The sequence below is a fragment of the Liolophura sinensis genome, chromosome 8 (assembly GCF_032854445.1).
Source record: "Liolophura sinensis isolate JHLJ2023 chromosome 8, CUHK_Ljap_v2, whole genome shotgun sequence".
NCBI lineage: Eukaryota > Metazoa > Mollusca > Polyplacophora > Chitonida > Chitonidae > Liolophura > Liolophura sinensis.
In genome coordinates, this window is record NC_088302.1 from 33998624 (window position 1) to 34022478 (window position 23855).

Here is a 23855-nt window from a genome sequence, read left to right on the forward strand (position 1 = left end):
ATAAAACAGCCCATTTCAGGAGACAGTTTTTCAGTATTATGACAGGCGTAAATACATCCATCCCTACTTAATACTGACTCTGAACCCCGGTCATATAAAGAAATTTGCCATTTTGCTATATATTTCTTTCACACTGTTATGGAAATTAAGACATGCAGAGATTCAGGAAATAAAAAGGAGACAACATTCTGATTACTTATATCGTAAATATATAGAAATGTTATTCTTTCTGGCATGGTGCCATGTACTGACCAACACGAATCAGCCTTTTATAACCTTTCGTCGCCATTATTGAAAATAAAATCCCATGTAAGAAATGCACTATTACAGATGTAATCCCACGATACATAGTTTCTCATTTGGTGTCCAGCGTTTACACTGTACGGATGTCTTAATACCAAATATGACAAACAAAACTACAGAAAGGAATACGTATAGGCCTGCCCTTAAAAGCTTGTCATATGATTTCATGAACACGTCTTGGTCTATTTATTCATTTGATTGGTGTTTAACGCCATACTCAAGAATATTTCATTTATACAACGGCGGCCAGCATTATGATGGGAGGAAAACGGGGTCCGGGGGAAGCCCACAGCCTTCCGCAGGTTGCTCACAGACCTTCCCACGTAAGGCCGGAGAGGAAGCCAGCTTGACTGGGACTTTATTATGTCACAGCGACCGCAGTGGTGAGAGGCTCCTGGGTCATTGAGCCGCGCTGGCGTGCTATCCAACTCGGTCGTCTTAGTTTTGGTGCCGATTCTAACAACTTAATTTTGGAAACATTTAGGCCTAAATATTGAGCCTAGATTATGAATCCTGCAATTGTGTCGTTGTTATAAATACATTGATATATTTAGTATTAAGTATGTAATTTGCATAGGTTTATACATACCTATATCCCTCCCCCAATCGTCATCATTTAGATACGTAATATCCATTTTCTGTGCACTTATCTGGAAGGGAAAGATAGACCATGCTTTTAAAGTGTTGGCCTATAGCGCTACAGTTCTGTAACCACTATGTTAAACATACATGTCCCAACATACATTCACCACTTCAAACTTGTGCTAACCATGGCTTTTCATCTTATACTATAGCCACACTTTTATCCACAAACACATACCTTCAGCTAACTTGCTGTAATATCTACACAACAATTCTCCTCACAGTGCTGTCATACTCTACCGATATTGTTTATGACGTCATAAACAATATACGCGTTGAACGCGTTTAATGGTGACGTCATAATAAGTGATACATCATTATAGAATAGAACTATTAGATGGTAATGCTGGCTCAACATCGTAGGGTCCTATAGGTTTCCCATACCAAATATCATATATCTGACTTTGTGTAATAAACTTCGCATAGAGAACAATCCTATCATTTTTTCAAACATGTGTGCTACAAGATGTACACAAGCCTACCAGAGTCCCAACACGTGGCATGTATCGGTGCAATCGTCTTGAAAACCATGGTCTATTACCATTTAATTTACTGGTAACATGACAATCTCGTGCAGACTTACATGCAAGGAAAGAAATTCACGAAGGATCATCTCTCATCTTTGTATTTGTATTCAAATAGCATTGTCACTTTTTTCAGAAAGCTGTAGCATATAAATGTATACATAAACCTTGAAACCTCTCCAAACTGAGGTTATAGAAATAGACATGTGTGGTGGAATTCACAGTAGCACTACTTTGTCACTGAACTGGGGTACTGTCTGAAGTCAGTTATTTCGCAAATTAACTATTAAAATGACGGGGAGCCGGCCTTGGCCAAATGGATAAGAACATCCCTTCATTGGACAGTAGATTTATTCTTGAGTATGTCGTCAAACACCAAATAAATAAATCAATAAACAAATCAATAAATAAACCAATACAGGCTGTACCTTCTCCCGCTCTCACTGTCCGTGGAGACTTGAGCTATTGGTAGTATAACCCTAGTTCAAGATCACTTGTCGTCGATCAGTGTTGCGCTGTCCGTCAGTAACTTGTTGCTTTCCATCAGTATATGATGTGTGAGGTACGAGTGGTGAAGTTCGCCAATAACTCGATAATGTTCGGCGGCTTCACTCGTGCCATCTGGTTTTCCCCATCCATATGTATTGACAGGGTTCGCAAGTTTCTTGAATATGGTACAAAACCAGAATGAAACAAATAAATAAGTCCAAATGCTGTTGTGGTCTGCATTGGTGGTATGATTGTGTATGTCGGTTTTGTAGAACAGTATAACTCTGGGAATAGAATTAATAGTGCGCATGCGCATGTTCATTCTGTCTATATCATAATAGATCTCTGAGATTTTATAAGAGAATATAAAGTTCATCTTCTGGCCTGTTTGATCAGTTATTTATTTGATAGATTTGTGATGATTTACCTTTACAAGAGTATTTTCACTGACGGCTGTTAGATTTATGGGTGGAGTGCCCAGAGTAAACCATCGGCCTTCGGCAAGTAAGTGGTATACCTGACTTTAAGAGGTAGTCAAGCCTAACTGTATAGCAATAAGCCTGATACTTGATTTATTACGGCCAAAATCTCCCATACTGATATCAGTCATAAATATATGAATAAATAAATAAATATTAAAGTTGATTAGATATTCGTCTTTCACACGGTGCATACGAACTTACATGAAATGTTGCACACGTGCCTGGAATGAGATGAGAGATCTTAATGAAGGCTGGAGGACAACTTAATTAGGTGTTGGTCGCACCTCAATTTGTGACTTAATTAGACAGCTGAACTGCGAAATGAGCATGTAGTCTCAGTTCATTGACCATATATTTCCAGATATACAGAACAAAACAGTTGTTGTTAAGTTTTCACCTCTAATTGTTGTCATGGATCTCCAGTATAAATCCGTCACTTCGTAAGCGTCTAATTTCTGCCATTTCAGACTGTGTGGAGTAATGGAGTTAATTTTGGTCATGTTCTTTCTGGCTCATGGCATCTTGGCGGCTCGTCATGAAGTAATAGTTGACCAACGTCCTTTCTCATTCCCTGACCACCTTTGGCCACCCATCTCCCTGGAACCACTTGGTACCCTCACCAAACCCTTGTATTGCGACTACACCAGGGTGAACAGTCGCACGATCTGGATTCTACTGACCAGCGGCCAGCTCAGGAAGCGATGTCCGTCACTGCCCTGCTCCGATTGGTCATATTTCCTTAACGAATCCGAAATATGGGAGAAAGGTAGAACTCTCGGGATACCAGTGAGAAAATTACCCAATGGCTACTTCTTGTCCGCTGCTCAGAAAGGGCAACCGGAAAGCAACATCACTGAAGGGTGTGACAGGTAAGCTTTGGTTTAACAGTTTACTACCGGCTTGGCTACTCGTCGTTAGTATATTTATTTTATTGAGGTTTATACCGTATCAAATGAGCTATATTTCAATGTGGTTAGGTAAATGGATGTAGAACGGGAAAAGGCTTTATTTTGCCTGGTTTTGAAAAGCCTCGATCCTTCGGCTACTTAACTTTATTTGACTGGTATTTAACGCCGTACCGTACTTAAGAACTCACTTAAAAGAGGGCGGTCATGTTTATGGGTTGAGAAAACCGGCGTGCTGACAGTAACCCAAACTTCCCCGACTCGGATTTGAGCACGCTACCTACCTCATTGGTCAAAGGCGTGACAGTCGCATCGAGCCATCACACTAACTATCTGAACCAGCGTTGGCCCCTTCACCGGACTTAAAGCGGCAGCTGATGTAATGCGTGAAAGAGGTTAAAGCCCCCTCATGGACAATATGGTCCCTCCATTCTAAACTGGAGAGCTTGGATTGGAACTGACTGCACATGCGTTTTATACTTGATTTAATATTTCCATGTAATATGTTTTAGGATTCGCTCATCTTTCAGTATTAGAGAAAAAGGAAAGCACAGTTACTGAGGAACAGTCATATTGAGTATTGCCTTAAGCTTAACACAGTTATTCATTTTTAACTTCAATGTTACATAATCATTGATATAACCTCTTTCCTTTGTGATATTGTCACGATATGGCTGAAATATTGCCCTTGTGGCGTTAAGCCATAATAATGCATTCATGCAGTCATTTGCTACAGTAATAATATAAAATATGTGTCTGGCTAATGTTATGTGTGGGATTTGATATTATAAGTGTTTAATACAATAAACATTCCAGGAAACTGATATTGCAACGCATACATGACAGCATTATAGTTTCCAATTCTTTGTACGGGTTCTATAAATACCTATTTCATAAAGGAAGTTCGTGAAAATATTCAGCAAAAATGTAGACCTATAACTACGTGAATGTGTAGCGGTACAATATACCCAAATGAAGACTTCAGAATATAAGACCGTCAATTATCTGATATGGATGCACCGAAAGTGATGAGAATAAATTCAGCCAACTTTGGTTTCGTCCGTTAGAGATGACCAACGTTTACATATTTTTGGGGGCTGGAATTAACATAAATTTCAGTATTATTTGAATAACATCACGACTTTGTCTTCATTCAACAGATTTGTCTGAATGCTGACAAGGTTATAGTGCTGCCTGACTGGCATATCGTACATAAATACACCAGGACCTAATTTCATAAAGGGGCGTACGACATTTTTTATCGTACATTTGTCGTACGATATTTGTTCGTGACTATTACCGTACCATTATCCAATATGTTCGGTTATCGCACATGTACGACGTTTTTGTAAAACTGAGCCCAGCGGCTGATTAAAAAAAGACAACTTCAACGTCGAAATTTAAACTTTAAGCACCAAAAACTAAGCGAAATTTTGACTTAAGTTAGAAATGGCTTTGCGAAATTGGCCACGGGCATGAAACCACATGGTGCAATATCCTGACACCGGGCCGACCAGTATCTTACCATTTTGTAAATCATCATCACATGTGAAGGCTTATGATATAATAATGCGCTGCCTTGTGTTGTGTTATAGTTATCAGGAGCTCCTGTACGGTTCCGAGATTGTCATGATACAAGACGTCATCAGTAAAGAGGTATACACGATTGTGGATTTAAGAGCGAGATGCGGAGTGGACTACCATCAACCTATACAGGTCGCTCACTGCAGGTAGAACGTTTACAGCTCTGTCTGTATATCTCACCACATATCTAACTATCACCAGCCTGTACTGGTCGGTCACTGCAGGTGGGGGACATCTTCAATTTACAGCTCTGTGCATATGTCTCACCACACATCTAACTATGACCAGCCTATACAGATCAGTCACTGCAGGTGGGGGACATCATCGGCTGACGGCTTTGTGTGAATATCTCACCACATGTTTAACTATCACCACCCTGTGCACATCATCAGCTTTCAGCTCTGTGTGCATATCTGACGACACATCTAACTAAGAACATCCTATACTGGTCGCTCACTGCAGGTGGGGGACCATCAGCTTACAGCTTTCCATGCACATTTCATCACAGTTTACAGCTCTGTATGTATATCTCACCACACATCTATCACCAGTCTATACTGGTCGGTCACTGCAGGTGGGGGCATCATCAGCTTACAGCTTTCCATGCACATTTCATCACAGTTTACAGCTCTGTATGTATATCTCACCACACATCTATCACCAGTCTATACTGGTCTGTTACTGCAGATGGGGGCATCATCAGCTCTCAGCTCTGTGTGTATATCTCACCGTACATCTAACTATCACCAGCCTATACTGACTCGTCACGGCACGTGGGGACATCATCAGCTTACAGCTTTGTGTGTGTGTGTGTGTCTCACCACACATTTAACTATAAACAACATATACTGGTCGGTCACTGCAGGTAGGACATCATCACTTTACACCTCTGTGTATATATCTCACCTCTCTGTGAGTTCAAGTCCAGCTCATGCTGGCTTCCTGTCCGGTCGTACGTGGGAAGGTCTGTCAGCAACCTCCGGATGGTCGTGGGTTTCCCCCGGGCTCTGTCCGGTTTTCACCCACCCTTATGCTGGCCGCCGTCGTATGAGTGAAACATTCTTGAGTAAAACACCAATCAAATAAATAAATAAATAAATAAATAAATAAATAAATATGTCTCACCATATATCTAACTATCACCAGCCTATACTGATCGGTCACTGCAGGTGGGAACCTCATCAGCTTACAGCTCTGGCTGTATATCTCACCACATATCTATCTATCAGCAGCCCCACTGCAGGTGAGGACATCATAGGCTGAGAATTCTACGTGCATATCTCACCATACATATAACTATTACCAGCCTATACTGATTCGTCACTGCAAGTGGGAACCTCATCAGCTTACAGCTCTGTGTGCCTATCTCACGACACATCAAACTTTGAACATCCTATACTGGTCGGTCACTGCAGGTGGTGAACCATCAGCTTACAGCTCTGCATGCATATCTCAGCACAGCTTACAGCTCTGTGCGTTTATCTCACCACACATCTATCACCAGTCTATACTGGTCGATCACTGCAGGTGGGGACGTCATCAGCTTACAGCTCTGTGTGCCCAGCTTACCACATGTCTATGTATCCACCAGCCTTCACTGGTCGGTCAAAGCAGGCAGGGAGTCATCAGATTACAGCTCTACGTTCATATCTCACCAAATATCTTACCATCACTAGACTATACTGGTCTGTCACTGAGGACATCATCGGCTGACAGCTGTGTATGCATATCTTACTACATATCTAACTATCACCGGTCTATACTGGTCGGTTTAGTATATAGGGACATTTTAGTTTTTTGTCGTTGTACTAAAGTTGTACTAAACACACAGGTGCACTGTTTTTTTTTTTAAAATTAAAACTTGAAAAATAAAAGAAGGCCGTCAACGTTATGGTGTGATGAGACTGGGCATAGCCCGTGGGAAACCCACTGCCATCTGCAGGTTGCTGACAGAGATTCCTCTATATGGTCAGAGAGTGAGCCAGCATGAGCTGATCTCACAGCGAGCGGGTAGGTAAGAGCCTTCTGGGTCGTTGGGCTATGTATGTCATTGGGGATTTATGCCGTACTCAAGGACGTTGCTCTTGCACAACGGCTGAAACGTGAGGCCACTATTAACTTCTCAATTACAATTGCATGCAGATAGAACAGCAAAAGCTGGAATCGAACACGCGACCCTGTTGGCCAAGGGTGTATTGTCTGCATGGAAACTGGCCCTTTACGCAACACAGTCAGTCAGGGTCATGTTTGATTCTTTGTAAGTTACGCTCTTCGTTAGCTGTATCTTTGTTTACACTTTTCAGAAACACAGTCTGTTGCCAAAGATGTGCATCCAAAAAGAAATGCGTAGCGAAAGTGTCCAGCCAAAAGTTTTTGGTAGAAGGGGACAATTTTCAGATCTTTGTGAAGGATATATATGTACATTCTCACTGCGCATGTCAAGATGTTACAACGTGACAGTGATCGTTGGATTTATACTCTGATTTTATGGATGTTGAACGCCGCAGTCAGGTATATTGGGATTATCATGATAGTTGTCGGGCTTGTGGGTGTAACAAACTGCATGGACGGAGCTAGCGACAAAATGACATCACATTACTTGACAAACCTCTCAACTGCAGCCGAACTGCGAGAGCTGGTTTCGAACACCCGACCTTAATGGTCAAATGCTGGGGATCTGAACGTGCCCAAGGCTATTTGAATCACAGTGAATCTTAGGTATATTGTATACATATCCTCGCTTTGTTATTGCATATTTTTAAGATAAAGGGACATGAATATACCGGAAATTCACTCATAGTTTTTATGTTATGGGGCACCTCAAACATATATTAAATTTGTTCATTCGTGCTGAAAACTCCTGACAAATGTCTGTTTAATTATTTATTAGGTAAGAGACTATGTGTCCAACGCATCCATATTAAATCTTGTAAGGATTACACATGCTGATAGACTTCCTCCACACACGATATATATACATGTAAGTGCTACACGACCCCATATTCGTTCTCTCTCCGCCGCGAAGCGCAGGTTGTCATGTATAATATAAAACTGTACGATACACAGGCTAGATGATTTGAATTGCAAAGACATTAAAAGTCATAGATTTATCAAACACACATTTTAATAATTCACTTGACATATTGCTGTTAATAGACGAGACCGGGGCTAGTTGATACACGGGGTACTTTGTTACAAGCCATTTTGTTGAAGCACCTAAAAGCTAACATTACAAAAAAAAGTCAATTCACGTTCAGAGTACATTAATGTTGTGACATTATACTCTGTCTTAATTAAGGAGAATAGGCAATTTTAATACACATATAATTACCGTTCAAATATCTCAAAGACTTGCAATATGTGGTTGGGAGTTAATAAATAAATAAATAAATATAAAGTGACATTTTTCAAAAATTGTAACAACCAGCCCCGGCATCCCCTATCGTTGTCGGTTTATGGTTGAAAAACGCACTCCAGAGCGATGTACGCATACATACGTAAACGTATACGATGGGGACGAGGATGACACTGAGCAGATCATTTTGGTAGATGCGCATGTAAGTAGGCCTATCTGACGAACTTTCCCCAAATATATGACGGACAGGTTTTCACTCACAGGGCATTCCCACCGTGTATTCATTATACACATTGGTGTCATGCAAATGATCTCAATCGAACTTAATGGAAGGCCACACTAATGACGCTTAAATGCCACAAATGCTTCCAGAGGCTGAAGAATAAGGAGTGAGATATTAACACCTCGTATTATGGCGATTTAATGAGCAAGCATCTTAACCACGCCATCAAGATCTGCCCCTGTGACATCATGTTACATTATCACAGGACAGCGTCAAATAGTCACCCATGTGCAATGTGAGTAACATATTAGGCTATATATTTAAAATAATAATAATAATAATAATAATAATAATTTTTAGTATAGTAATTAATACATTTACATTAATACATTTTATAATATATAAACCCTTAGTATGGGTCTTAATGTATAATTTTGTTTCAACTAACACAGTACAGGTCTACCTCATTAATAAATCTAATTATTGAACGGTCATTCAGGAATAAATGGAAATTCACGTAATGTCATGACCTTAAATCATGCATGAAAAACAGATCTGTTGTAGAACGGACAGATGCGTGAATTTATTTGAATATTGCACTGAAGATGACATGCAGATATTTCTCATTATCAGTTTAGAGGTATATAGTTATGAAATACCCCGACCTCGTTTCTGTCAGAGATAGCGTAGCTTGCATGACAGCATCCATGCAACTTGCAGGACAGCATACATGCAACTTGCAGGACAACATCCATGCAACTTACATTTGTGATAGGCCTACAGCGTGATGTCTATAGGACGTGTTTAGTTTCTTCCTTGCATTAATGTAGTCATGAAATGAAAGACATACTGACACCAAAACGATGAAAAAAAAGCTTGTCCCATTCTCTTATCCAACATGTGAGCATGATGCCATATATGATCACAGCTCTAAAAGCCAGTGTCGATAGCTTGAACAAATCTGAGCTGTAAATGAGCAAAATGCAATTTCAATTTTCAAACACGTTCGGCCACAGAAGTTGTGACTGTACAAGAATGTCATAAGCATCTCCAGGTCAATATTAAACATCAGTCACATGACGAATAAGGGTCAATAGATATGGCGCCAAAGTGCCGCCACCGCTGGAGTATCATTCCGAAGACACCAGATATGACACCCCACTCAATCACATCATACTGACAATGGGCCAACCAGCCAACCTCTCAGTCCTGAACGCCAGGTGAGGCAGCAGCAAGTACCATTTTTTAAAGTCTTTGGTATAACTCGACCTGGGTTTGACCCCAAGTCTCTCGATTTCGTGGTAGACGCCCTAATCATTAGGCCTCGGAAGCGGTGTCCAATATTAAACAGATGTTGGCAGTGGTAGCAAATTTATATATTCATGTATTCCATAGCGAGGTTCCTGGAAATCAGATTCTGCACATACAACTAGATTCTACCCATTTCTCTACAACTACAGAGAGCAGAAAGCTTTTATTTTCAATTTCTAAGCTGAAAAAGGATGCATTTTATTGGTGTTTAACGCGACACGAACGCTTTAAAAACCATTTCGTGATTTTAAGGCAGAGCTGAACCGGTCTGATCTAGATTCAACAATCCATTGCATTGGAAGATCAAGTTGTTTCAGGAATGACGTCACTATATTTCTGTGATAAGCGGACGAATTGGTGAGGATGGAAAAGAACGTGCTACCTTGGTAAACGGCGATTTGTTGTACGAGAGAATCAATTCAACACTTTAGCCAGCCAGGACCCTAAAGTAGCCAACATTATACAGCTGAAAAAAGTCCTTAATATTACACAACAGAACAGCGAGTTCTCTCTGTTGTTACCATTACTTTATTACATTCTGCATGATTCAGGACTATATACACGCAATATATGGGCCACAAAAATATATATAGGAGATATGATATCGGAGAGCAATTGTTCCAAACTGCATTTTAACTCTATATAAGAAACACATCACAATTTAAATTAGAATATCTCAGTCATATAGATCTCAAATATACAACACGTGTTAACAATATACAACCACTGATAGACCGGTCTGAATCTGCGTGCATAACATTTATATGTTACTAGCGATTTACTCGCTACCTGCCGAGACGAATTAATTATTAGGTCCGAGCAGGAGTAAATTATAAATTAATGGTTAAAACAGTAAGATCGTGACAATTTTGGTTGAAATCAATATCAATGAAAATGGCCTTTTTTTATACAAATTTTTAAAAATAGAACAAATATATTACATGTATACTGATACATAATGATTCAATAATCTCTGAAAAATCTCAGTAAAATCTCAGGTAAAATTCAGTTTAAGTACATCCGCAATATAACGGTGAAAGTGTTAACCATGTATGATCTGAACACAAAAGTTGAATACAGAGTATATATCAGATGGGCATAAAAAATGGGCCGTACTTTCAATATCTCCAAAACCCTCTTACGTCAGCTTTTAAAAATTTACACATTCAAAATGCCATTCGTCTAAGTATACAGACAAAAATTTCAGTTTCATCCTTTAAGATTTCTGTTCATTGGACCAAAACCAAAATCAAAGTTGAGTTAAAAACGCATGTTCCGGACATTTCAGAATGATGTTCTACCTTCTTTTACTAGAAAAGGTGATCAACTGGTCCTCTATCTTCTCGGCAGACGGCGCGCAAACGTTTCTTCCATGAGCTGATTGAGTTCCGAATCTCCTTAAAAGTAAGTCACACAGGTGCAGTGCGCGCTCTACTCATGACACCTGACAGCTGATGCAATGTGGGTCACCGGAACGTGCGTTTATGAGGCTATGTTTTCTTTTTAACTCTGTGTACAGGCTACTCAAGCTATGACCTTGAAAATTGGTCAGTATATTAACAAAATTATGCCATTTCAAAGTTTGAAACGGTTTGAACAAAGGATAATAGAGAAATGCGGCATCAAAATACAGCCCATTTTTTATGCTCACCCGATATACACTTGTACCTATATCAGAAACGTATACAAGCTTTATGTCCTGTTTTATGTACGGTGGGATGAGCGACAGTGCACAATAATGTCTAGACCATCAGATCAAAAATGAATGCACCATAATCTCTAAAAAGATAAAAAAAGACAGACTTCATCAGAATAAAGATGTAGTTTCTGCACTAAAACATACAATTAAGAAACACTGTTTCCATTAAAGTTTTTTTAACAATATGATACAGATCCAGGGCTGATTCTACACAGCGATAATTTGTACAAAGTGCATTATATTGCGTAGTGTATAAAGACCCCTAAAAGGTTGAAACTGACAGATTTGCTTTGACAAATGTTTTCTCAATTACAACCACAAATAAGTGTTAAAATCAGATTTTACTTTTTACCTTCAGTCAAAACCAGCTTTGTAGACTCTGCCCTTGACATTTACTTGGGTACATGTGTACATTTAGTGAATAGTGTAAACATTTTTCTAGCAAGGAAATCAATAACAAATATTTCTTGAGACAAATTTTCAAGCCACAGAAATGTTACAAAATCAACTAACAGAACTAGTAAAAACTCAAGTGCTTGTGAATACTAAGGATGACAAGCAGAAAATCACTGTGACATACCAAAGTATACAATGTCAATGTTGTATGATGTGTCTCTGTGTAGTGAGCAGTTTTCCTGGAATGTCGTCCATTTCACTGAATTACCTTTGAGCTATCAAGAATTTAGTTATTCTCATGCTATAAGCAGAATATTTCTGAATCTAAAACATATTTTAAGCTTTTAATATCAAACATATACGACTTATTTAATCCAACAATAGAAGTCCAAAACCGTATCAGGGGCAAAATGATGCAGATCTATCACCCAAATACCTACTGTCAGATTTGTGTGCAGTAATATCACCTAACATACATTGTATAAAAAGCTAAAAAGCAGATTGTTATTGGTCTCAGCAAAATATGAGCATAGTGGGCATAGTTGGTTATTCAAAAATGTATCAATCCTTGGAACATTTAATCGACAACTTCCATCATAAAACTTTGCAAGTTTAACCTTTTTATTATTCGATTAATTTCTGAATGACCTGGAGATTAGGAGTTTTGAGTTGGTGACTATGAGGTCAATCCCAATGCAGGTCAGGCATAGAAGTTCAAATTTGGCAGTTTTGGTACCTATCTAAAAGTTGGCCCCCTGTATAAGAGATGGGCATGTCCGGAGACTTAAGCACGATATTTAAGTGAGTCAGCACCACAAATAATGTCCGCATTAGGCGACACCAATTTTACTTTGAGATTTACGAGCCAAAAATGAAATAAAAAGAAAGCCGAAAATCCACCATTTTTTGGTCACATCTTAATGTTTTGAAGGCTTAATGTTTTTGATGATGTAAAAGTGTTTTCAGCAGGAAAAATGGCTAGGATAGTCTAAAAAAAGATGATTTTTCAAAGTTTCATACAATTCTCTGACATTAAAAAAAAATTATTTTGCCCGTAAAAAAACAACTTTAATTAATGAATTGGTGTGGCCTGAGAGCTGGCCTGCTCCAAGGAGATAAGAGTCATACTATTCAAGCAGTAGTACACTTTTGAATAACCTGGGCCCACAAGACAGTAACATCTACAGTAAAACTGATAATCAGAGTTTTTTCTATACAATGATTCTTGTAAAAACATGGTCCCTTTCACACAGAGATCAGCTCTGGATTTCCAACAATAGCTGTAAAAAAGATACTCTGATGTTAAAACTTGTAACTTGTTAGGGAGCAGCCCAGTTAGATTTGTCAGCATTTTAAATATATCTTGAATTTTAATAATCAAATATAAAAAGACAAAAGTGTAAAAAATTCTGTTTTGTTCAGATGTTCTGTTCAAATACATTTTCATATCCATATACATGTATGTACATGTCTAACAAGTAATCTATAGTATAATTTGCATACAAAGTTAGGAAATTTGATGTAGAAATGAGCAAGTTTCCTTAAAAAAAGAGAAAATAATAAAAAAAAAATTATCAGACAACAGGAAAGATCAGATATGTCAACATTGAGTTCTTTCAGTATAAGGATGAGAGATGAACAAAATACAGGTATTTTTCATTTAAGAACACAACAGCTGATGGAGAGAGAGGCAGAGAGAAGGAAGCTCTGTATAACACATGTATATGTACCTCCAGTTTATTAGTAGTGTAAAACATTTACTGCTTGAGAGCTTTAAACATTTATATAAACATGTACACACAAAGAACAGAACAGCAACCAGATAATGAATGTTGAGGAAATGCATGTTACTCTCCCTTTACAAGCAGGCTTTGTGCACTTTCTTTAAGACCCACTGCTTTCTGTAGGGTAGCCTTCTATGTAAGGCCACAGTTTAAAATTGCCTTCTGTGGAATGAACAATAGCCTTCTGTAGGGCCATAGTTTAAAATAGCCTTCTGTAGGGCCATAGTTTAAAATAGCCTTCTGTAGGGCCACAGTTAGCCTTCTGTAGGTCTACAGTTAGTCTTCTGTAGGGCCACAGTTAGCCTTCCGTAAGGCCACATTTAATAGATTTCTATAGGGCCACAGCCTTCTGTAGGGCCATAGTTAGCCTTATGTAGGGCCACAGTTATCCTTCTGTAAGGCCAGAGTTAGTTTTCTGTAGGGCCAAAGTTAGCCTTCTGAGGGCCAGAGTTAGTCTTCTGTAGGGCCACAGTTAGTCTTCTGTAGGGCCACATTTATTGATTTCTGCAGGGCCAGAGTTAGTCTGTAGGGCCAGAGTTATCCTTCTGTAGGGCCTCAGTTATCCTTCTGTAGGGCCACAGTTAGCTTTCACACAGTTGTAAAACAATGTAATATATGCAGCACAGGAAGTTAAGGAATGGTTTCCCTCTTGTCACTTATAGGGGACAAGTCAAAATGTCCCAAGCAGTTTTAATTAAACATTTGACACTTAAACAACATGCTACATAACAACTCAAATACCAATTAAAATAGTATAATTACCTGAAAAGACCATAGTATTACATGCTTCGCATCTAAAAAAAAATTGTTTTTACACCTTTACATATTCTATTGTTTTCAGAACAGATAAGACTATTTGCTATGCATGCAGTTTTACAGGCTAGATGTGCCTACAGAGATCAGGTACAACGCATTATATGTACTAACACTCAAAAATCCAAGTTGTAGATATCTGCAAATCTCAAGAAGCTTACAGAACTTAAATGACTGGATGTGATGCACTCGCTGTAGCACAGACAGTACACTATTATGACTGAGGTATGATGGGAAATTGCCGTGTTTGATGAAAATCTGTAAAAATGATCACAGTCAACTACCTGATGCTTCAAAAAAAGTGCTATTTTGTTTGCCTTCCTGCAAAATCCCTAGTTTAAAGTTGTGTCAGTATTTGTTATTACTATTTAAACTTGAAAGTTACAGACATCTACTTAAAGGACTTAATAAGACTTTAATAATATGTTAAAATGTAAAATCTGGAACTGAAGAATTCCAGAGACTATTACGGAGCTCAAGTTCACTTACGTTTCCGGTGGATGCGTAAACACAGAGGTCATTCTAGGTAATTTTACAAGCTATCACAACATTTTGACCTCCTTTCACACAAAACATTCTTTGATTTCAAAATATTCTTGGTCTTCGTCTGTACATGTACACTGATCAGTTTATTTCACCAGTGAATTATAATAATTCCTAAGTAATGATACGGACGCTATTGTATTTACACGACATGAGATGCCCACATGACAGATGTATTAAAACAAGTCTTATATATACATGTACTACGTTCTAAACAGGATTGCGCTTGGATTAAAACAAGACCTGTATATTATTGACTGCTGTATATATATGTAAAGGACTGCATTTTGTTTCCTGATGTCCTCAAGCTACATTCTGATTTTAGTAATACATAGGTGACTACCTTTTCAAGGAATTAAAGGCTGTCGCTGTCTCTTAATTCAGTGTGCAAGCATATATGAAATGTTGCTGTTTACTTTGTCAGTTTCCAAATGCAAATAAGCGAACTGCAAAACTTACAAGAAATTTTACAGGAAAATTAGTTACAGTTAGTAAATTAGTTACAATCACTGTGGCTGCTTAAATTCAATCACAGTGGTACTTCCAAAATGCTAACAGCCTTGATAATTGAACTGATAACCAATTGTCAAGGGAGGTAAATCCTTGAAAAGTGAATTGTATGTATTACAAAAATAGCCCATACCAAAAGATAAACTTAGGTAACAGTTCTTCTGAAAGAGCATGTTTCTCTGTTCAGGAATGAATGGTACAAACCATTATGAAAAAAACACACATACAAAGTAACAAACCAATAACAACTAAAAACAACCATATGACACAATACAAAAAAAACTCCACTGCAACAATTTTCAAAGCATGGCTATTAAACAGAGGCTAAAGATGAAAACCCGACACTATTTATACATGTATATGAACATGTAATTCCAAAAACAAGTATCTGAATGATATGAGATTACTAAGTTACAAATGCTTCCCTGCCCAAAAGCCAGCTAAAATTAAGATCTAAAACAAAAGTTACATAAACTTTCAGTCATGATCATCATTAAATGACTTCATCTCTGTGGGATTTCGTGGCTGTCCTTCATTTAAGACTGACATGAATATCTCCATACATGTATCACAGTATGAAAGTAAACAAATTCACAGATGGTCTCTCAGATATTGATAACAGTCTTGCATGAAGGCTTTGCCTCCAGTACCAATTGTTTGCTTGCCTCATTCAGGAAGAAAATAAACAAAAAAACTGAGATTTGTTTAAGATTCCTATAAGCTATTGGCTAAGCCTTGGGTGTGGTACTATAATCTTCACCATCTGAGTCATTCAAGGGATCAACTTCATGGTCACTGTCTTCTGTGCTCAGCGGGTCAAAACCTTTGTGTGATGTAAAATAGTTGAAAACTGGCTTTTTGCCTTTTCCAAATGCACAGCACCTCAGCTTTCCTGAAATATTTAAAATAGGTGGATATATAATTCGGCTCAAAAACGTGGAACAGATACATTTATACATATATGTATGCTTGATCAATAATCATTAATTGTTTCTATTTAGAAGCTCTGTCTTCAAGAATGTTTCGCTTATATGGTCATGGTTAGGTTTATGGGTGGAGAAAACCACAGACTTTCACCACATCCCTGACAATCCTCCTGATTCAAAGCCACAGCCGAAGCCCCAAGAGCTGGAGTTGACAAGGGATTTAATTAATTAAAAAGAAAAGACAACACTACCCCAAATTATGTATACACGTATCAGCTCATATGACTGAAAAAAAAAAAAAAAAAGACACCTTTTATGTTTAAGATGTACCGCATAACCAAGATATCGCAGTTCAGAGTAAGCAAAAACCCCAATGCAGGGAGAATCAAATGGGATGCCATATAGATATTTCTACCAATCCAGGCAATGCATCTGTTCCACTGTGACTTAACGCATTCATAGTTGACCATTTAGTGTTAAATCAGCTGTTTTCCTGCTGATTATTGACAATTCTGACATACTTTAAAGCAATTTTCAATGAGAAAGTAATAGTGGAATATGACTTGTGTTATTTCCCAAGATCTCAACCAGGAGGTCACAATGCGTATAACTCTAATGGGGACAGTACTTTGCATGATAAGGGAGCGTCTTGCCTCAATCTAATACTAAAGAGCGTAAGGTATGGATGACGCTACATCGTGTTTCAGGTCTCTCTAAAAAGGAGTATCCCATGGCCTCTCAAGAATTCCAGATTATTAGGTGATTTGTAGTGTTGCCAAGCATGAAACAAAAAAATGCCTGTGCCCCATAAGTTGTGTGTACCCCTCTTCTGAAATAACACTGGTTATATTTTTTCTTGTCCTTTTTTTTTAAGGGTCTTGTGGTTCTAGTGTGCCAGCAATTCCACCATCAGAGGACCAAAATGGGGACACGTTATTTTACAAAATATGATTTGAAGTCACTGACTACATGTAGTCATAAAGTACAACAACCAAAACTTTTATATTTCAGAGCAACATATACTGGCAATGAAAATAAACTGGAGTTGACATTTACAAGTATGTAAAGTACATAAATGTTTATGAGAAGTACATGTACACATACATGTAGGTAATGTTGTGTAGCAGGACATTTCCAAAGCTACAGAAAAGGCACTTAAAGGCAAATAAAGAAAATACAGACATATCTTTGCAAATCTCATAGATTTACATGTAACAATAGCATATTTTCAGCAAATCTCAGAGACATAACAATGGCATAATTTGGCAAACCTCAGAGATATGCCAATAGAATATTTTTTTGCAAATCTCAAATATAACAATAGCATTTTTGTAGCAGATATCAGAGATACTGTATAACAATAGCCTATCTGTATTTTTTTCAATCTCAGCGACATAACACTAGCATAATTTTTGCAAATATCAGAGACATATAAACAATAGTATACTTTTGCAATTTCAGAGACAAAAATTGGCATAATTTTTGCAAACCTCAGAGACATAAAACTGGCAGAGTTTTTGCTAACCTCGCAGACATAACACTTACATATTTTGTGCAAACTTCAGAAATATAACAACAGTACACTTTTGCAATCTCAGGCAGGCAACACTGGCATACAAGCACTGACCTTTGGAATGAAGCCTTGCGAGCACTGTGATGACAATCATTAGGGCAATGGGCACTATGAGGAGTACCCCGATGATGATGGAGGCCTTGGAGTTCTCCTCTTCTTCATCTGGCTGTGGTTTACCAGACACTGTTGACTCCTCGTGTCCTTCATTCTCATGCACATGAACACCTCCCTTCTTCATTGTCTCGTGATCACCTAAACCTGCTAGAAACAACCACTCATTTCAGCTCTTAACTCTTTCATGTGTGGGTTCAATCCCAGCCTGTGGCAGGGAATCCATCAATTGTTCACATCATTGTTCATAAGGTCACTGTAATAACAATTTGTGGTTGACAATGATGATGTCATCGATTGTACAGTCTCACATTTGTTAAAGACAATTTGCCCTCCACCAACATGGTGTTCAGATCTGTTTATTTATTTATTTGATTGGTGTTTTAAGCCGTACTCAAGAATATTTCACTTATACAATGGCGGCCAGCATTATGGAGGGAGGAAATCGGGCAGAGCCAAGGGGAAACCCATGACCATCCGCAGGTTGCTGAGAGACTTTCTCACGTACGACCACATAGGAAGCTGGCTGTTGAGATCTGTACATCACATGTGGGAAAATATCAGCACAAGTTGTTGACTGATTTTTAAAACATTTCATTCACATACCACATTCGTTGATTTCATGGTTGGATGAAACCACTGCCATTTTGCGAGTTTCACGGACCCAAGAATGGTGGAGGTATGAGGAATCTAAAAAAAGTCCTGCCCAAGAAACTGAAGCAACAGCTTGTTTTTCTAGATGAAAATTTTAAATCTTTTACAACTACCACCTGCTGTATAGCAGAATAATAGTATTCAAAACATCAACTGGGACAAGGCTTTCATGTGTGGAATAAAAGGTTTCTCAGATTCTCACAGACATACATGTAACATGTAACATCCCATGTTTCCACGGCTTTCAAAGACAATGAGGACCTGTCACACACCAGGCAGCAGGGCCTTGATGTCATTTTATTGATGTCAAATGTTCCTTTCCCAGCCTATCATGAGGATGTCACATTAAACACAGTACGACGTTACAGTAGAAACTGACACATGGTAACATTAAAGACGTTGCGCTACAATCCATTTCTGACATAACAATGGCTCAAGGTCCTGTTTCACTCTAGCATAACCTGATATTAAAACATATGCCGCCTCCTCATTAAAATACAAAGTTTAAGGTAAGATTTTACCAGCTTATTTAACCGTGCATTTCAAACATAGCACAATATAATATAAGTTCTGGAAAAGAATATCAAGTTCTTTCAAAAACTCAAAAACTATCCAATAACTCTTTTTCTGGAACTGTCAAGGTCTTGAACAACTTGAAACAACTCATGAAATACAAGTAATTTTCAGAATATCAAAGTGGTAATGTCATTGTATACCTGGTATCAGGACACTGACCTTTGTCATGCTTATTTTGTAGCGTAGAGGCCTTGATGAACTTCCAGACAATATTTGGACCTATCTCTCCCACATATACCTCTTCTTGTTCTCCATAAACGGCCAAAGTGTGGGGAAAGGAAAACTCCTGTAAATACGCATGTATTGTGAGAAGGAGAAAACAGAGATCTTAAAAATATCTATCAGTGTCTCTTATAACCTAAATGTACAAAAAATGACTTCAGCGATGTCTAATAACAGTTTTGTTTTACACACAAAATGAATTTTGCTTCAATGTCGTAGGAAGAAATGAAAATAAATATAAAAATGAAAAATCATCCAATTAGAAGGAAATGTGAGTTGTCCCAGCAATTGTTCCAAATTGTTAAAAATTGCTGAACACATACATGTGTTTGTGTGATTGGAAAAGCCTTCAAAAAAGAGGATAATTGTGTTGAAAAAACATTAAGATCTGCAAAACAAATTTTAGATTTTATTTTAAAGCATTTTTGGATTTTTTGATTTCAGGTTGCCCAGTAAAACACAAAATAAACTTGGTGTCGCCTAATCTAACATTCGTGAACACCGGTGAATTCATTCTAATTGTGACAAACATTAATGTTTTCTTTTATTTATTGGATTAGTATAATAAACAAAGTAGTCATGAGTTTTACATTTACAAAAGTGTTCACATTACTGGGTAGAGGAAACCGGATCCCTCGACCTTTATTAGGTATGATTGACCAACCTCCAGTTGGGCTGGATATAAACATATTACCGACTTCATCAAGGGCCCATCAAGTTAGCTGCAGTAAGCCTGCCCTTACACCATCCGAGCCAAATTATGAAATATCAGTGCATTAATATGTTAATACCTATAACAAAGGTGTCCACGTACTGTAATTCTTCAACCTACTGACATTTTTGCAAAGGTGTTTATCGAAGCAAATTCTGAGGACATCATTACGTGTACCCTGATAAAATTATGTTTGTGAGATGCCCTGAAATTGGTCAATCCCAAAAATGTACTGTGGTCTCCAAAATCAAACTAAAAACACGCAAAAAACTGCCCTTAAAGTCGCTCTTTCATCTGAGAAAAGATTGAGGAATTAGGGTACATGAATAAACATTCTATCTGTGTCTATCCTGTCTGCTTGTTAAGAAGTAAACATCTCTGTACACTGTATGAATGTACTGTCTGTTGTCATTCAACACATACCTTCTTATCATTGGAGGGTTGCCAAGTACCAGTGATCTCCCCTGAACTAAGGTCAATACTGAAGCCCTGAGACTTGATTCTCTCTCCATTAGCTAATGGTTTGTGGTATGGGCTCTGTCCATTCACTGCAAACAGCATTCCCCCTGGTGGACGAATTAACAAATAATTATTTTCACACATGAGACTTGAGTTTCTTGTGGTCCATTAAATCATCCAATTTGCCAGGGTTGTGAAATGTGCGTAGTATGATAGCACAAACTACATGCATCTACACTGCATAGGTTTTCGAGCCATAACCAGACCTCCCCCCCCCCCCCACCAAAAGTTACATGCAATTGCCGAGCAAAGTTTAATAGATTTAACACGATTTCCTTCATTGTGAATTGAGAAGTAGATGATCACGCCACTATTCATCAAATGATAACAGCTGGGTTTTAACACCATTTTAAGACAATGTCAATTACAGAGGAACTCCAGTGTTGAGATCTAAAGTCTCAAAAGCAGGGTTAAACAACATGGGTCGAGACGTTAAGAACTGCTTTCTAAAACTGTACCAAAAATTTACCATCGTTGTTAGTTTCGGAGGTTAATACAAAAACCAAAGTCATTTCCAATTTTGCCTGGCGTGATGTCATGCAAGAACAACTGGTGTCACCCACTGCTGACGTATAGCCACAAATGATGTACTTTCAAATACTCACGACCTCACTCCAGCATAATTGCCTGATCTGACGTCGTATCTACCTGATTCATTGTCATATAAGGAATACTATCACGTCACATCAGCAAAATTGTATGGAAACTGACAAAGAATTTGCTCTTGAAATTAGAGGAATAATGGTGTTATTCATCATAAATCTTTTTGAACTGCTGTGTTAGCCCTGCTCTGTTGGGTATCCTTCATATCATTTAAATATTTCCACAGGGTTTCTCTTGGGACAGAAATAGCACTTTAAGACTTGTTTTTTTTAAATGTTTTTTTTTTCTAGCAAGTTGGAGTTGGAGAAGTTTTAAATGCGCCCCTATGACATTTCAAATTTTACTTCATTGCGAAACAATTTACTCAAATTTTTTTGGCACTTGAGTGCAGTGCTTACGTAATTGGAATATACAATGTATAATATTTAGAATGGTGGACATTGCACCAGATATGCATGAGACAAAATTTTAATTGGTAACCTACTTTCAGCAGCGGTTTGATCCAATGAAATCATCACACGTCTGTGCAAAGGAGATTATTTTAGATGTAGTAGCACATAAATTATCTCACTCAGCATGTTTTTACCTTCTTTCGGACAGTATGCCACACCAAAGACTTGGCCTCCAAATCGAGGACTGGTGATTTGCTTCTGGAAGTTTCCTTCCAGGTCATAACACTGTATTCTTCCATTTTCCCGGTCACTGGCACACAACAGGTTTTTCTCCTCTGCCACTGTGATACTGTGTACAATGTTGAATGTGTTGGTGGGTGGATAGCCATCATCTGAAGGTTAAATCCACGACACATACATGTAAATCTTGCTTCAACATACATGTAAACAGGCCAGGTGACGTGGGATACTTCAGAAACATTCCAGCCGTAGTTCACAAAATAAACCAAATAAATTTGTTTTCTCGAAAAAAAAAAAAAAAAAATCAGGTGAAAATCACTGTATTAAAATTTTACATAAAATTTTGTCAATGACTATAAAGTTACTTGTTATACCTGATTCTCAGTGCTCTACTGATCTAAGAAAGCTGTTTAGAGGGACTTTTCTTTGAAAGGTCCAAGCTGGGATTGAGACAGATCTGGGTCAGTCAATTACTACCACCAAGATCACAGGAACAGTGAAGATTCACTGCCTGAGGCTGGAATCAAACAATCTGACAAACAGTGACTGAGAGAGAAGCATTTTAATAAGCATTTTTACATGACCCACCTCCTTACGCAAAAGAAAACCCTCAAATAGCATCACCTGTTATACAAAATTAACGCACGCATGAAAAGCTGACAAATGTATCAACTGCTCACTGGATTGTAAGAGAATACCACTACATGTACTATCAACTCTGTTTTCAATCAGAGAAATGTTTGCAGTTAAAAATGGCATTTTTTTTTTTGCCATTTTATCACACTTGTTGAATAACACAGATGTTTGCACTTTGGTGGAGACAGGATGCAACTCATTAGCAGTTTCAGGTATGAGACCAAGGATTTGTGAGCAAGTCTGAAAGTATATGTAGCCATGGGTCAAGGGTAGCGCCCTGGGGGGTTCAGTGGGAAGTGGCCATCCCCCATCACCCGAGGAAAACACAACAATACTACTTTTCAGCTGAAATTAAAGGCCCCCTGACAATGAAACATGCAAATTTTCAAATTAACAAAAACGCATTAAAAGAAAGTGAAGTCAAATCAAAATACATCAGACGAAACCAATTTACCTATACTTCTTTTTCTTCTGTCAGTTGCAAAAGTGGCAAAGAAATTTCAGTGCATTTAAACTCGGTCAGGTAAACTGATTAACAGTAATAGCCAGCTTTTTCAGAGTTCCTTTTCCCGTCTTCCAAATAACTATTCGCAGTCAATGTTATTCAAACACTACTGGACAAAACTAACAAGATAATTAACCATGGGAGTAACCTACATGTAGATATACCCAAATTCTGTAACTTTTTCAACTGCCTCTGCAACCGATAGTTTGAAACTATAGTCTGAGAGAACTATGGGGTGTAGAGAAATAACCTGCACAGTTTTATGAAGCTTGCATCTTTAATGACACAAACAAATCATGTTTTAATAGCATCATTTTCAAAATCATTTTATGCATAAATTCCACTAAAAAAAGTGTTTTAGTGGTTGAAAAGGTTGAAGATTTACAGGAAGAAGTATGTTCACTTGTTTTTATGTTGATCTAAGTTTTCAAATAATGCTTTTAAAACCATTTATGCGACATGATCTCAATTCTGAGTTTTATTTTTGGTATGAGTGGGATAGACAACTAGATTTTCAGTAATCTCACCAATGACCCATCTTTGTTGGCAAATACAACTGAAAGTACATTCATATCACATTTTTCCCAGTCCACAGTTGTGGTTATTCTGAGACTTAGGTTCAC

At 38.0% G+C, this 23855-nt stretch overlaps 1 protein-coding gene across 2 annotated transcripts in view; it reads right to left on the reverse strand.

Annotated features, from left to right (window-relative positions):
- Positions 1-12191: 12191 nt before the first annotated feature.
- Positions 12192-23855, reverse strand: part of LOC135474068 (peptidylglycine alpha-amidating monooxygenase-like) — a 37502-nt gene continuing 25838 nt past the window's right edge. The window contains exons 20-24 of one of the 2 annotated variants that reach the window (XM_064754067.1): positions 22046-22243; positions 20761-20903; positions 19563-19689; positions 18117-18320; positions 12192-16455 (exon numbers count right to left, since the gene is read on the reverse strand). In XM_064754067.1, coding sequence (XP_064610137.1) covers positions 16292-16455; positions 18117-18320; positions 19563-19689; positions 20761-20903; positions 22046-22243 — 836 coding nt within the window. In that variant the 3' untranslated portion in view covers positions 12192-16291. Of the gene's footprint in view, positions 16456-18116; positions 18324-19562; positions 19690-20760; positions 20904-22045; positions 22244-23855 lie in introns of both variants that reach the window. The other variant, XM_064754066.1, reaches the window with a different exon arrangement.